Genomic DNA, 11,639 nt, shown 5'->3' with positions numbered 1-11,639 from the left:
CCTCCACCGCCACGCACGCTCGTCTAATCCAACTTTGTTTGTCACGGGACGTTTCTAATAATCTACATCAGTGGAAGTGTTCTCAGAACCTGATCCCAGACGTACCACTGAATACCAACCCCGGGGCGCTCTGCGGTTGCACTTGGCACAACTCTTCGGGATACATGGATGATATGGGAAAAGGGAGTGCAGGAAGTCATCTGGCCTTGCGTCCCAGTGATCCACAATCTGAGCGATTCTAGATTTGATGCTCTTGTCCCATAGCCTTCGATGTGGATGTACTGGTGAGAAGCCGGATGAGAAAGATTCCAAATCTCGGAGATATGCTATTGTTTCAGGCATGTCTCGGACGATCTGCGGTTGTTTGTTATTCATTTCGAGGGCACTGCGGAGGCTTCGCATTGAGGGGAGCTGACCAAGCAAAGCAGACGACAGGCAAGCAGATGAAAGTAGAAATTGGGGGACAGATACGGGCTGGTAGACTCACATCAGCGGAGTTTAGAGCACATACGCACCACACCATCCACACCACGCCCTGAAGGAGTCACATACTTAGGGCCTTATTGATCATTCATAATCTAAAGCGCTTCTTCTGATTCATATGTGTTGACCATTCTAATGAGAAACGCATTCAGCAACAAGTCTGATAGCCGCAGTTTGGAGAATGACACAGACCTTGTCTGACCAGCCTTCATTTGTATCTAACGTTTGCAAAGTATCCTTGTTCCACGTAAGACCATAATACTCCACAGTTTCCTTCATGATGTCGGAACGTCTTGGACTGAATTTGATGCGAGACAGATACGTTGTCCACGTCTCTCGGAGAGTAGGATGGCCACTGGAAGAGCATCTCTCTGGATTTGCAGCAGTCAAGCACAATGAATGACGATTGAATAATGTGGAATAGTGTAGGAGAATGCCACCGGGTTCCTGAGTGCGCTGAACGAACACGACGCAAGCGAGGGACAAGAATCAGGAGCGCCAGGCATCGTCGTCCGCCTTCTACTTCATATGTGGAGAGCCTGCACCATCGCACCAAAGACGAACCAAGTCTCGCCGCATGCGGGCACAGAAGGCGTTTGATTCGGCGCTAATATGTGGAAGTGCGGAACGCGCGCAGGTGTCGAATTCGTCGTCTGGAGCGCGACTAGCCAGCAATGATCTAACCGAGCGCAATGTCAAGAAGTCTTTCACGGGCAAGAATGAATTCTTTTCGAGCTCGGTTGGAAGAGCATAATATAGCTGAACAAAGATCGCTCGAGCCTTAGACTGATTGCGAGCGACAAATTGTTCGCGCAATCGTCGGTCCCTGTTGGCGTTGGCGATCATTCCGATTCGGGGGAGAACTTGATCCCAGGCTGGCCAGCTTAACAGTCTTATAACCATATTGTGAATATGACACTTACTCCCGGACCTAGAAGGCTTCTTACTTTCTTCACGAACGAACTGTTTGATGTCAATCCGCTCGAGGTCACGAGCGTCATGCCCCAGTTCTTTCATCCGGCGGGCAAATCTGGGCAAACCATCAGGGGAGGTGATTCCTCGCGGATACATGAATACACACTCATTGCATTTCTGAGTCTGTTGTTTTGCGGATGCATTTAACAGATGTGTCAGAAAGAGGCCCATTTCCTTAGCCGTCTATAAAGGCGTTAAGGGTCGAGTCCAACTTTGAGTCCAAAACGCACCTTGTCGAGCTTCTGAATGAAACTAAGCCTTGCTTTCTCAAAAGCTTTTCGTTTCTTTGGATTTTTATGGCAGTCCTCTCGTTGTATAGGTCCATCACCGCGCTACGCAGGTACAGCGAATATTGGTCATCGGATGTTCCTCGCGGTGCTGCGGCAAAGACTTAACAAATCAGTGCTGTGGTTAGATCTGCGTTCCTTACTGTATCCTGTAACAAGACGCAGCGTATCTTGTTCACCATGAAGAAGGTCGCTGGCCACTTTCCCACGCACAAGATGCTTGCTCGTACATGCGGAACACAGGCGCATGCGAATGAATGGGGTTTCAGAACGAGCCATTGCGTCTATGCCACACATCTGAGTTTGATAAGTTGGTTGGAGATCCATGTGGCAGTAAATGAGCGTACCTGACAGGTTTGCTGAAAGAGGAGTGCGGCATAGAACCATTCGGTCATGTCGGGCGGGAGACCAGGTAAACCAGGCACATTTTTTCGCGCCTGTGCCCAAATGGCCTTTGATTCAGCGGTGATGAGAACAGCCCGCGTATTCTTGTTTATATAAGACAGTTTGAAAAGATCGATAGGTTCCACACAAGAGAAAACCTAAGACAATACATGAGCCTCGTCTCACGATCAGCTCTCAAGCGCATATATGCTCCCATTCCCATCTAAATACCAACAAAGAGGCATGTATGCGCCAGGACAATGGATGTAGCTCACTTCTAGCATAATGTTGGCAGGCATTTCTTCTAACCAGCTGCTCCTGCCGACAGACCTCTTCTCTGTGCACATCTTGCGTTTCTTTCTCTCATACTTCATCCTGTCCACGTCGAAAGCAGCATCGGTAAAGGTTTCTAGATCAGCAGCTGTGTCGGACGTGCCAAACGAAGAGGCCTTTCGTTCCTGTCCTCCTTGAGCTGCGGCGGTAGGTGAGGGAGAGCCAACAACGGCGGTTAGATCGGTGCTAGATGTATGTGTCAATCATCAGACATTCATAGAGGAAACAGGTAGAGAACATACTCAGTACTGGAGGTCGGCATGTTATCCTCTTTAGACACAGGTCATCGAAAAGTTCCCAGAGGGGGAAGATGGTGGTCAGAGGATGAAGACCAACCCCACAGCTCGCACGCTCCTGATTATATACGCTTCAAGCCTGAGATACCCCGTTAACCGCCGGGAAGCCCCTGTATTTGTCCGGAAACTGTTTGGTGATGAGGCTTGGGAAAACAAGGAAAACTCAAGAATTGGGGTGCGGACTTGCATGTCCCGGACCCGTCTTCTCCTTTTTTCTTTTCTTCCCTTTTTTTTGTTAAATCTCCACCATCTTTGAAGTCCTCAGAGCAAAGAGATAACAAGCAGAGGACGTGCACTTTGCAAGCTGTCAGTTATATATGAGTTCACCCCAGAATTACGTACCATTCGCGCTGGCAGTTCTCCGTCCCAGGTCACCTGTTTTCGCCTCATCCCAAGATTTCGGACAAAAGAACCAAATTCGCAGTCTGCACTCATGCTATCGCAAACGTAGGAGTCCAGCCAATAGAAGGACAAACCGCATAGGCTCACCCTGGACTAGCTGTTCAGCTCATCTTCCTCTGCCTCGCCCTGGTGCTTCGAGTCATCTCACACTTCAGTCAGGCGACAAAAGCCGTAGAGGTGTATAACAGATACATAAACCCACACAAGTAGGATACATTACTTCCCCTCTCCTTTCTCCATCCACCTGGCGGGAACTTGCACCGCGCGTGATCTTAAACTTATGACGAGGCAATCCTCAGATTCCGCACTCGAAGCTCCTCCCGTCACCAAACTCCGCATCCCTATTTGTTGCCTTCCTCCCACGCTCATCATGACCCTTGCATGCATCCCCTCTCCCCCTCTCCCTCCGGGATCAAGCCGCCACTCTGTTAATCAGCCCTTGGAAGGGCATCGACCGCGTCGTTCGGTTGGTGCTTGAGGAAAGCAGAAATGATGGGAAACAAGAGAGATATGGTGGGAGATATGTGTGGATAGAGAGGTGATCAGTTAAGGTGAGTGGGGAAACATTTGTGCTTGAGGATATGGGGAGAGTGGACTGATGTGAGGGGGAACTGTGCCAAGACGGTCTGTTCGGAGTTATCTCCCTTTACGCGGGTCCTTAACCCCAACCCTCTGTCCACCTCACTTGCATTGTCACCATGATGTGGTTTACGCTTTTGATGTGACTCCTACTGTACCGTATATACAATAGATAGTCTAATCGAGCTCTCTTGTGAACCTCTTACGGGTGAGCGTGCTTCCGGATAACGGATCTCAGTATACTGGTATAGCGGTATATATGCGATGATACGGTCGAAGAGGATGTGATATCAAGGAGAGGGGCTAGCTAGAGAGGGGATAGTGGTCGAAGGGGAAGAGTTCGGCGCCCCGTTACAGGGGGATACGAGCTATCTAATATAAAATCTAAAGGAATGTGGAGGTGGTAATTGGAAGATACCATGGAAAATACCTGAAACTAATCGAGTGAGACAGACCCTCGATATCGGTCCGGCGGTATCCGGATACCGCATGCGAGCCGGTAAAACGGATGTTCCGGCAACGGATATATTGGGTATGGCTACGACGGACTAACTACAATACACTTTGTATTGTGTAACTGCATGACCGCAGCGCATGACCATATCACAATACATTTGGTTACTAGCACACAGAATACAATAGCTTCAAAGCAATGATAAATGTCGAAAATCGCCTCAGAAGCGCTCTGCGAGGTCTTGCAGGGCCTTCATCAGTTTCTTATCTTCCTCACTGAGCCCAACCAAAACGGCCTCCTTCGCCCCTTCCACAGGGAACAACTGTCCTGGATCCGACTTGCATATTGTCCCATATTCCGGTAATTTGCCCTTAAAGAAGTAGTCTTGAAGCTTATGTGCTGTGCACAGAGACGGATGCGCGGGAGAACAGTGCCCGAAGCCATCTTGGATCAGCAGGGTTGCGGACTCGGGCCCGAAGTTCTTTGACATCGCCCGCGCCGAAATAAGAGGCGTAACCGCGGGTCCGCAGTGTTTCTGACACAATATAAGCTCACACTGACAGGCTATGAGGAGAAACTGCGTGCCCTAAGAATATCACCCGATGCTTAGTCTTTTTGAGCCCATCCTCTACCGTCCAGGGGCCGCGATATGTCTCCCTGGCAGTGACATTCCAAAACCTGCACTTGCCTGCTATGGCCTGTGCCCAGCGTGCTCCAGTTATGCTTCTCTCCTCCAGCTCGCGTGAGTAATCCATGAATGCCTCAGCGCCCGGCTTGCTGCGCATCGTCTCCGGATCAGTATCGGAGCAAGTGATGCCCTAGCGTGCCCCTATCAATGATGGCGTTTGATAGTGAAGGATCACTCACAGCAGTTGCCACGACACCACCCAGAGTGCTCAGATGTCGATTGAACATGTTATTCGTCATACTAGTGGGGCGCGACATTGATTTTGTGTCAGAGAAACCGTTAAGATCGGCCAATGCCGCTCCGTCTCCCTGTTCGGCATCTGCAAGAGCTTTGGCGAGCTTCGGCCAGAGAGTCGGTTTGTACATGCTAGAGAAGATCTAATTATAAATCAGCGAAGTTACGCACTTCATGATGGGATGCTTACCGCAGCAGTAATATCGCTGGCGGTGATGACGCCCGAATTCAGTCCCGTGAAGGGTACGGGAAGCGGGCTACCGACAAGCTCCTGCTCCAGAGCCTTGATCCTCAGCTCTAACTCTTCAGCAGTCGAGTTTGGCTTAGCCAGAGCGCAGCCTTCTGGCCCTGCTTCGGCACACGCTGCGAGGAACCCCTGCCAGACTTTGTTCGTGTCTTCCGTGTCGCTCCAGCCATGTTTGTATATGTCTGTGGTGAAAGAAACGGCATTGCTCACTCCGTCTAGGACCATGCGGTGTGCAAGCTCGGGGAACATTGCTGCAAAGGTGACTCCCACCATAGTACCGTAGCTGAATCTACACGAAACTCAGCTAAACATGTCTGTCGCAAGCCTGAGAGTTGACGCACCCCCAATAGACCATGCCCCTGTCTTCCTCACCCAATGCTTCCAGGATACTCTTCATGTCTCGCGCCGTGAAAGCCGTCGTAACCGCGCCCAGCATCTTCTCGTTCCCATTCCGCTGACAACTCTCCCACACCGAACGTGAATACGCATCAATTCGTTCGAAGTAGTTCAGCTCAGCATCTCTTGCACGGCCATTATGGGGCGCGACAGCTTCTCAAATTTCGTGCGGCATCCCGAGCTGGAATCGCTTCAGGTCTTGCATGTACTCATCCCAGTCCGTGGGGAAGCAATCTAATGCAGGCGTGGTCTATGCGGATGTCAGATCATTTCTAGAAGGTTAGTTCGTCCATGCCATGTTCACTCCACGAGGATCCCAAGGAATGATGTCGTATCTTCCTAGAAGGCGACATCAGCGCCACAATGCAATGCGTCCAGGAGAGGGGGTTCTCACCCTTCAAAACGATATTCATCGCCGGTCCACATCGTGCCACCGAGTTCGTTCCAGAGCCACCCGGACCACCTAGCGATAATATCAGGCCATATTTCCTTCACAAAGGTATAGGATACGCACCAGGGTTTGTCAACAGCGTCCCCAACCGCTCACTCTTTGGCGCCGTAGCTGGCAAACGACGCAGTGCAAGCGAAACTGTCTCATTCGCAAAGGGATTGATGTACTGCAAGAAAATCAGAAAGCAGCATTGGGGTACAACAAGTTCGATCTTACGTCGAGAGCAACGCTCAAGTAGGCGCAATCAAACTCTGTGAGGTCCGGGCAAGACGACCACGCTATACCAGAAGCGAGCGTGGAGGTTTTGATCGCCTACGCACTCGATCAGCTCGTTGCGAGATCCATATACTTAGATGTACGTACAGCGTCCATACAAGGCTTGCGCCTGTGAGAAAAGGAAAGATATAACAACACGCTAATCACCACAGCAAGAAGCAGTCGATTGTACCGGGGACGCGCTGCAATACCTTGCAGTCGTGCTAGTTTCTCCGAATCGACTGCCTTCTCCATGGTCGAATATCCAAGCCAGGACTTGGAATATACCAAGTGGAGATCGGCCTTCCGCATCTCTCTGCTCGCCGTCCCGGCTGAGTCCCGACTTGGCTTCCAAACAACGTGCTTTTAATCATGCGATGACTCGAGAAGAACAGCACACGGGACAACCTTACTTAAGGTTGTCGGCTCCGATGCCTTATGTACTTCCCTCATCCTCCCACCGTTGCGCTTCAGCAACCGCAGCAAGAATAGTATCCACTGAACGGCAGGATACTTATTTCGGAAAGACATCCTCAATAATTAACCTGGTCAAAAAAAACACGAACGAGAGATTGCACATGCCATTGAAACCTTAGCTATCTACCGTGTTTTGCTGTACAACTGAACTGTGTGCGGAGTTACCCATTCGCAAACGACCCTTGCCTGAAAGAAGAATATAAGCATAATGCTCAACACTACGCGTGATGTGGAAAGATTGGGAAAGTGTATACAACACAACAGGACACGAAAATCAAGTCCAACCCAGCATTGTCCACTCAGGATACTGCAATTATATGTCGGCGAGCCAGACCTGCAGCTTTCCTTCTGGCCTGCCTTTAGCAGTCTCTCGGGCCGTCTCGATAGCGAGGTCGAAATCGCTCTCGTCTTTCAAGCTGATTTGGACGCCGTCCTCGTCCTTGAATTTCATCTCAAGGCGATCGAACGACTTCTGAAACTTGCGCGTGACACGATCAACAAACTCGTCAAAGCCCATGGTAGGCGAGATGGCCATCCCGCGAACCTCGTTCCTGTAGTGGAGCTTGACGCGCACCTTGACAAGTTCGAACACCTCTTCGAAATCGAGGTCGCTGAGCTCGTCGTCCTCGAGCGTCACAGGTACATACCGGTCGCCCTTAGTGGTAGCACGACGCGTGATCTTGCGTTTGATTGTAGTGGGTGCGCGCACGACACCACTCTCGGTGCTACTGGCGGAGAACGAAAGACCCGGAACACCATCCATGCGAGGGCTGGACGGCGACTGGGCCAATGGTGGAGCAGCACCCTCAGGGACACCTCGTGCCCATTGAGCAAGCTTCTTATTAGCGCTGGCCTGGCCAGAGTTGATAGGCTCAGCATACGAGTCGAGGAAATCGTCGAAGTTGGTCATCGCCGTCGTATTGCGGGAGTCGTATGGAAGACGGGGTGGTCCCATGGTGTCCTCGTTGCTCCTCCTGCGCTGGGTTCCGCTGATGTCCAATCCAAGCTCGTTGCGGGGACCATTGTTGTTCCCAGAGAAAACAAGCTCTTCCAGACCGGGACCGCGGATCGGCGTGCCGAGCTTTGGGGTAGGGAAACGGGACTCCTCTCCTTCCCTCTCCGGCATGCGAGCGGTGGCATTGGATGACACCGAACTGGTATCAATCTTAGGCGCCCCGGGGGCACCGACCTTCATGGGACCCGCGCGGGGGAGACCGCCAGGTCCACCAGGTCCGCCAACACCCTCACGACGAACGGTGAGGCCGCGGGTAACAGGGGGAACACCAGGCAGGCTCTTGTCAGCTAGAGAGGGGCGCGGGCCCTCATCGCTCCGCCTGGCAGGTTGAGCATCATCTCTCTCTGGACTCCCGTCACGCATGCGAGCATTCATCGTCCTGCTCCTCGCAAGAGCAACGTCCTCCGGCAGCGGCGCACCCGTCGGGCTCATCCCTTGCGCGAGGCGGGTGGATCCGACGAAAGAGACATACGCATCACGCGAATCTGCGGCGGCAACGAGCTTGGCTTTGCCCATGTAATCTTTGGCTTTGGAATTCTTGAGCTTGATCTCAGACGGGCGGTACAAGACACCAATGGGCTGGCAGGTTCATAGCCTTATCAACGCCGTCGTCAAGGGAAGGATATAAAGGGAGACGCACAATGGAGAATACAGTATAGTCAATCCCTCGTGCAGCTATTGCCTCGTCAATTACAGAGTGCTCGGTGGTCGTCTTCTCTAGGCTCGCCTGGCGCATAATGGCGATACCCTGGTCGACCTGCCCGAGGTAGACAAGGCAAAGACCCTTATTGAACAGTACCTCGCAGGAGCACAATGTAAACTTGAGCCCCAGCTGCTCGTACATTCTACCACGCAATAATGTCAGCATCTGTTGTTGGCTAATAGCTGGAAAACAAGTACGCACATGGCTTGGTTACCCCTCAAATAGAGGACCGAGTCTTCAAAGTCTTTGTATGCTTCTTCATATTTGTTTAGGAGAAAATTGGACACGCCGCACTGGAAGTAGGCGACGCTCAAGAACTGATCATAACCTGTGGCGAGGCGAAAATGGTCGACGGCCTGCTCGTGGCTACCAACGGTTGCGAAGATGAGACCGATGTTCACTTGGATCTTGGAAGACTCGGATATGATCTGAGGGGAGTCAGTTGTGGAAGACGAAAGCATGGCAGGGATGCGTACTTCGAACTTTTGCAGTGCGCTCTCGAAATCCTCTTCGTCGTATGCTTTGAGCGCGCCAGCCCAGGTCTCCAGCTCTTGCTTCAAACTCAATGACATCCTCTTCAGTTCTTGCCTAGTAACGACCGACTTGGAGAACGCAGCAACTAGCTGGCGATTGAAGTAACGAAATTATGCGCGAATGAGCGACTTGAGAGTTTGCAGATGTGTGCTCGTGGTGTTGTTATATGTTGTGATGAGGTGAAGTTCTCGGAAAACCGTCCAGCGGCGGGCGACCAGCGGTAGGAACGGAGTGGGATGGGCAGAGCTGCGTACCAAGAAACAATCAGTATGACCGCGTGCGATAAACTCGGTAAAATGAGCCAGTCGTTAGGTGAACCGAGCTGACCATTGGCATCCGAATGTGAGTGAACTTACGCACCTCGACACAGTCGGCTACCAACTGTTCGCTCGACAGATAGGAACGAAAGAGGAATGCGAAAGAGCGAGGGGGCTGAAAGAATTATGCAAGGGGTATATAGGTTGTTCGCTTTGCGGAAAATAGATAATGGTGGGAAAGGAGAAAGTATATGAGCGGCGGCGGATACGGGGTGGAAAGGGTATGAGGTTCGCGCCTTCGTCGATCACCTCGGCAACCCGCAACGGAGATGGCAACGCTGCCACAACCGCAACCAGCGACGATTCTCGGCCTCATTATAATTACCTATGCCACACACCTTTGGTGGCTAAGTAGAGCGGGTGACGGACCCTCTCCGGACCACTTGTTAGAGGCATTCCGCAGCGTTACCCTGACCATGAGGTGACCACCAGGTTTGTACCTATCAAGCGTGCCAGCAGGAATCCTCCGGCCACCTGGTTCCATGCAATGCCACTGGCACCGAGATGCACATGCTGGCTGCCAGCTTCCTCCTCACCCTAGGTACTGGCCAAGCATCAACACTGCAAACTTCCTTGCTGCTCACCTGCATGCAGTCATGGACACTCGTGAGCAGTATCTTCAGAAGTAAGCTGTGGCATTCACTCACCAGCTGCCAGTCTCACCAGCCTGCAGGAATCGCTGGCACCTCCTTGACTACCAGTGCAATTACACTGCGCAGCAATGGGAGCACATGCAATATGAGAAGGCTGCTGCTATTGCCTGCATAAGGTGCTGGAAGCATGCTCAGGCTGTGAACAACATCCAGCATACAACCAAAGAGAATGAGGCAAACCTACACCTGCTTGCAGAGGCTGCTTGCCAGGTCAAGCAGGCCTGAAAACAGCAGGCATAATCATTGGCCAGCCAACTTTGCTTTCTGGTACTTTGGCCTGCTCATTGGATCAGGATGATTATATATACATGTACAATGATGTGACTACCTGCCTTGAATTATGCTATTTCTGCTGGCCAGCCATATTGGGCAGCCACAACTGCAATGCTGGCACATATCCACTCTGTGTCCACATGCCGGGGGGGTGGGGAAGCATGCATCCAGTAAGCCAGAAGTCCTGCTCAAGCCAGGCTGCACAACTTCCGGATGCAGCAACTGGCCAGCTGCCATAGGCAGGGGGAGTTGGGCATACTGGGTTGCCAGTGGTGTGATGTTGGGGAGGGCAGCAGGGATCCCCCCCAGCACATAGGACAGAACTGCATGGGTGCCATATTGCAGTGAACTGGCTGGGATGGCAAGTTGAGAGGCTGGCTTGACCAAATGCTGTTGGACAGCCAGGAGAGACTTCTTCACACCTCAAAGCACTCAGGCATCTTCCAGCTCTCTTGCCTGCTCTGATTGTTGCCTGGCTTGATCTGCCAGTGTTAATGGCTGAAAATGGCACATGCTGTCAAGCAGCACAGCATGCAAGACTTGCAGCTCTGTTGTGCCCAGCTGTGATGGGTTCACAAAGGGGCAGGCAGGCCAGCCAGCCAGGGTGATGCCAAACATATCCTCAACAAGGGTACCAAACTTTGCATACTGCATGGCAGCCCCATTGTCCTTCGTGATATCACCTGCAAGGACATCAGCAAGCTCCACTGGAGAGCACAGGGGAGGAGCAGGCTCATGCAGCTTGCTGAGTAGCAGCCAGCAAACATTCTGCTTTGATTCCAGTCTCTGGGTTCTGGCTCAACATGTGACACCTGTGAGCCAGACTTAAGCCAGCCAGTTCAAGCACACAATGTAGGGACACTGGCCTTGCATGCCATGGGTGGCAAACATCTCAAAGTCAACAGTGACATCCTGCATGTTGCAACCCAGCAAGTCTTCAAAAAAAGCTCACCCCACTTCATTCCCAAAAAAATGCAGCTGCTGATAGTCAAATCAGTCACTTCACACCACAAACCCAAAAATATGCCCACAGGTCCTTGCATGGAAGGCTTTGACCTATGAGTGATCAGTCATGCTAGTAAAGCTCAAATGAATTGCATGCTACCTCCCCTTGCAGAGCCTTGCCCATAGCTACTGCATTGGCTTGTGTCAGGGCACCAGCTCATTGCTTGGTCAAGAGACATGACTAAGCCTTTATGACAT

The 11,639-nt window shown here is 51.7% G+C and overlaps 3 protein-coding genes across 3 annotated transcripts; all 3 read right to left on the bottom strand.

Annotated features, from left to right (window-relative positions):
• Window positions 1-972: 972 nt before the first annotated feature.
• On the bottom strand, window positions 973-2,724 carry DACRYDRAFT_112481 (uncharacterized protein; the record flags this gene model as incomplete). The annotated part of the gene is made up of 9 exons (XM_040769428.1): window positions 973-1,002; window positions 1,048-1,358; window positions 1,431-1,513; window positions 1,565-1,641; window positions 1,689-1,700; window positions 1,959-2,042; window positions 2,093-2,287; window positions 2,405-2,648; window positions 2,705-2,724. 9 exons carry the CDS (start codon window positions 2,722-2,724, stop codon window positions 973-975), a joined length of 1,056 nt encoding a protein of 351 aa, XP_040623571.1.
• A 1,529-nt stretch (window positions 2,725-4,253) lies between these two features.
• On the bottom strand, window positions 4,254-6,758 carry DACRYDRAFT_25513 (uncharacterized protein). Its single transcript, XM_040774193.1, has 10 exons — window positions 6,573-6,758; window positions 6,426-6,521; window positions 6,273-6,375; window positions 6,153-6,221; window positions 6,054-6,097; window positions 5,704-6,008; window positions 5,306-5,651; window positions 5,061-5,258; window positions 4,779-5,011; window positions 4,254-4,728 (listed from the first exon to the last, which is right to left on the bottom strand). The coding sequence occupies exons 6-10, from the start codon at window positions 5,796-5,798 to the stop codon at window positions 4,644-4,646; spliced, it is 957 nt and encodes a 318-aa protein (XP_040623570.1). The 5' UTR covers window positions 5,799-6,008; window positions 6,054-6,097; window positions 6,153-6,221; window positions 6,273-6,375; window positions 6,426-6,521; window positions 6,573-6,758; the 3' UTR covers window positions 4,254-4,643.
• Window positions 6,759-7,027: 269 nt separating this feature from the next.
• DACRYDRAFT_25512 (uncharacterized protein) lies at window positions 7,028-9,911 on the bottom strand. Its single transcript, XM_040774192.1, has 5 exons — window positions 9,554-9,911; window positions 9,136-9,439; window positions 8,861-9,087; window positions 8,597-8,801; window positions 7,028-8,535 (listed from the first exon to the last, which is right to left on the bottom strand). Exons 2-5 carry the CDS (start codon window positions 9,229-9,231, stop codon window positions 7,255-7,257), a joined length of 1,809 nt encoding a protein of 602 aa, XP_040623569.1. The 5' UTR covers window positions 9,232-9,439; window positions 9,554-9,911; the 3' UTR covers window positions 7,028-7,254.
• Window positions 9,912-11,639: the final 1,728 nt, after the last annotated feature.

This window comes from Dacryopinax primogenitus, assembly GCF_000292625.1.
Source record: "Dacryopinax primogenitus strain DJM-731 SS1 chromosome Unknown DACRYscaffold_27, whole genome shotgun sequence".
NCBI classification, from domain to species: Eukaryota; Fungi; Basidiomycota; class Dacrymycetes; order Dacrymycetales; family Dacrymycetaceae; genus Dacryopinax; species Dacryopinax primogenitus.
The sequence above is the reverse complement of the archived record's forward strand: the minus strand, read 5'-3'. Positions and strand labels throughout refer to the sequence as shown.

What these genes read in the sequence shown, in the direction of transcription:
- DACRYDRAFT_25512 (XM_040774192.1), bottom strand. Translation starts at nt 9,231, where the DNA reads ATGTCATTGAGTTTGAAGCAAGAGCTGGAGACCTGGGCTGGCGCGCTC. An exon ending in GCGCACTGCAAAAGTTCGAA is followed by an intron (nt 9,088 to 9,135) that starts GTACGCATCCCT and finishes GACTCCCCTCAG; the next exon opens with ATCATATCCGAGTCTTCCAA. An exon ending in TTGAGGGGTAACCAAGCCAT is followed by an intron (nt 8,802 to 8,860) that starts GTGCGTACTTGT and finishes ATTGCGTGGTAG; the next exon opens with AATGTACGAGCAGCTGGGGC.
- DACRYDRAFT_25513 (XM_040774193.1), bottom strand. Translation starts at nt 5,798, where the DNA reads ATGCTGGGCGCGGTTACGACGGCTTTCACGGCGCGAGACATGAAGAGT. An exon ending in CCAGCGATATTACTGCTGCG is followed by an intron (nt 5,259 to 5,305) that starts GTAAGCATCCCA and finishes ATTTATAATTAG; the next exon opens with ATCTTCTCTAGCATGTACAA. An exon ending in GTGGTGTCGTGGCAACTGCT is followed by an intron (nt 5,012 to 5,060) that starts GTGAGTGATCCT and finishes GGGGCACGCTAG; the next exon opens with GGCATCACTTGCTCCGATAC.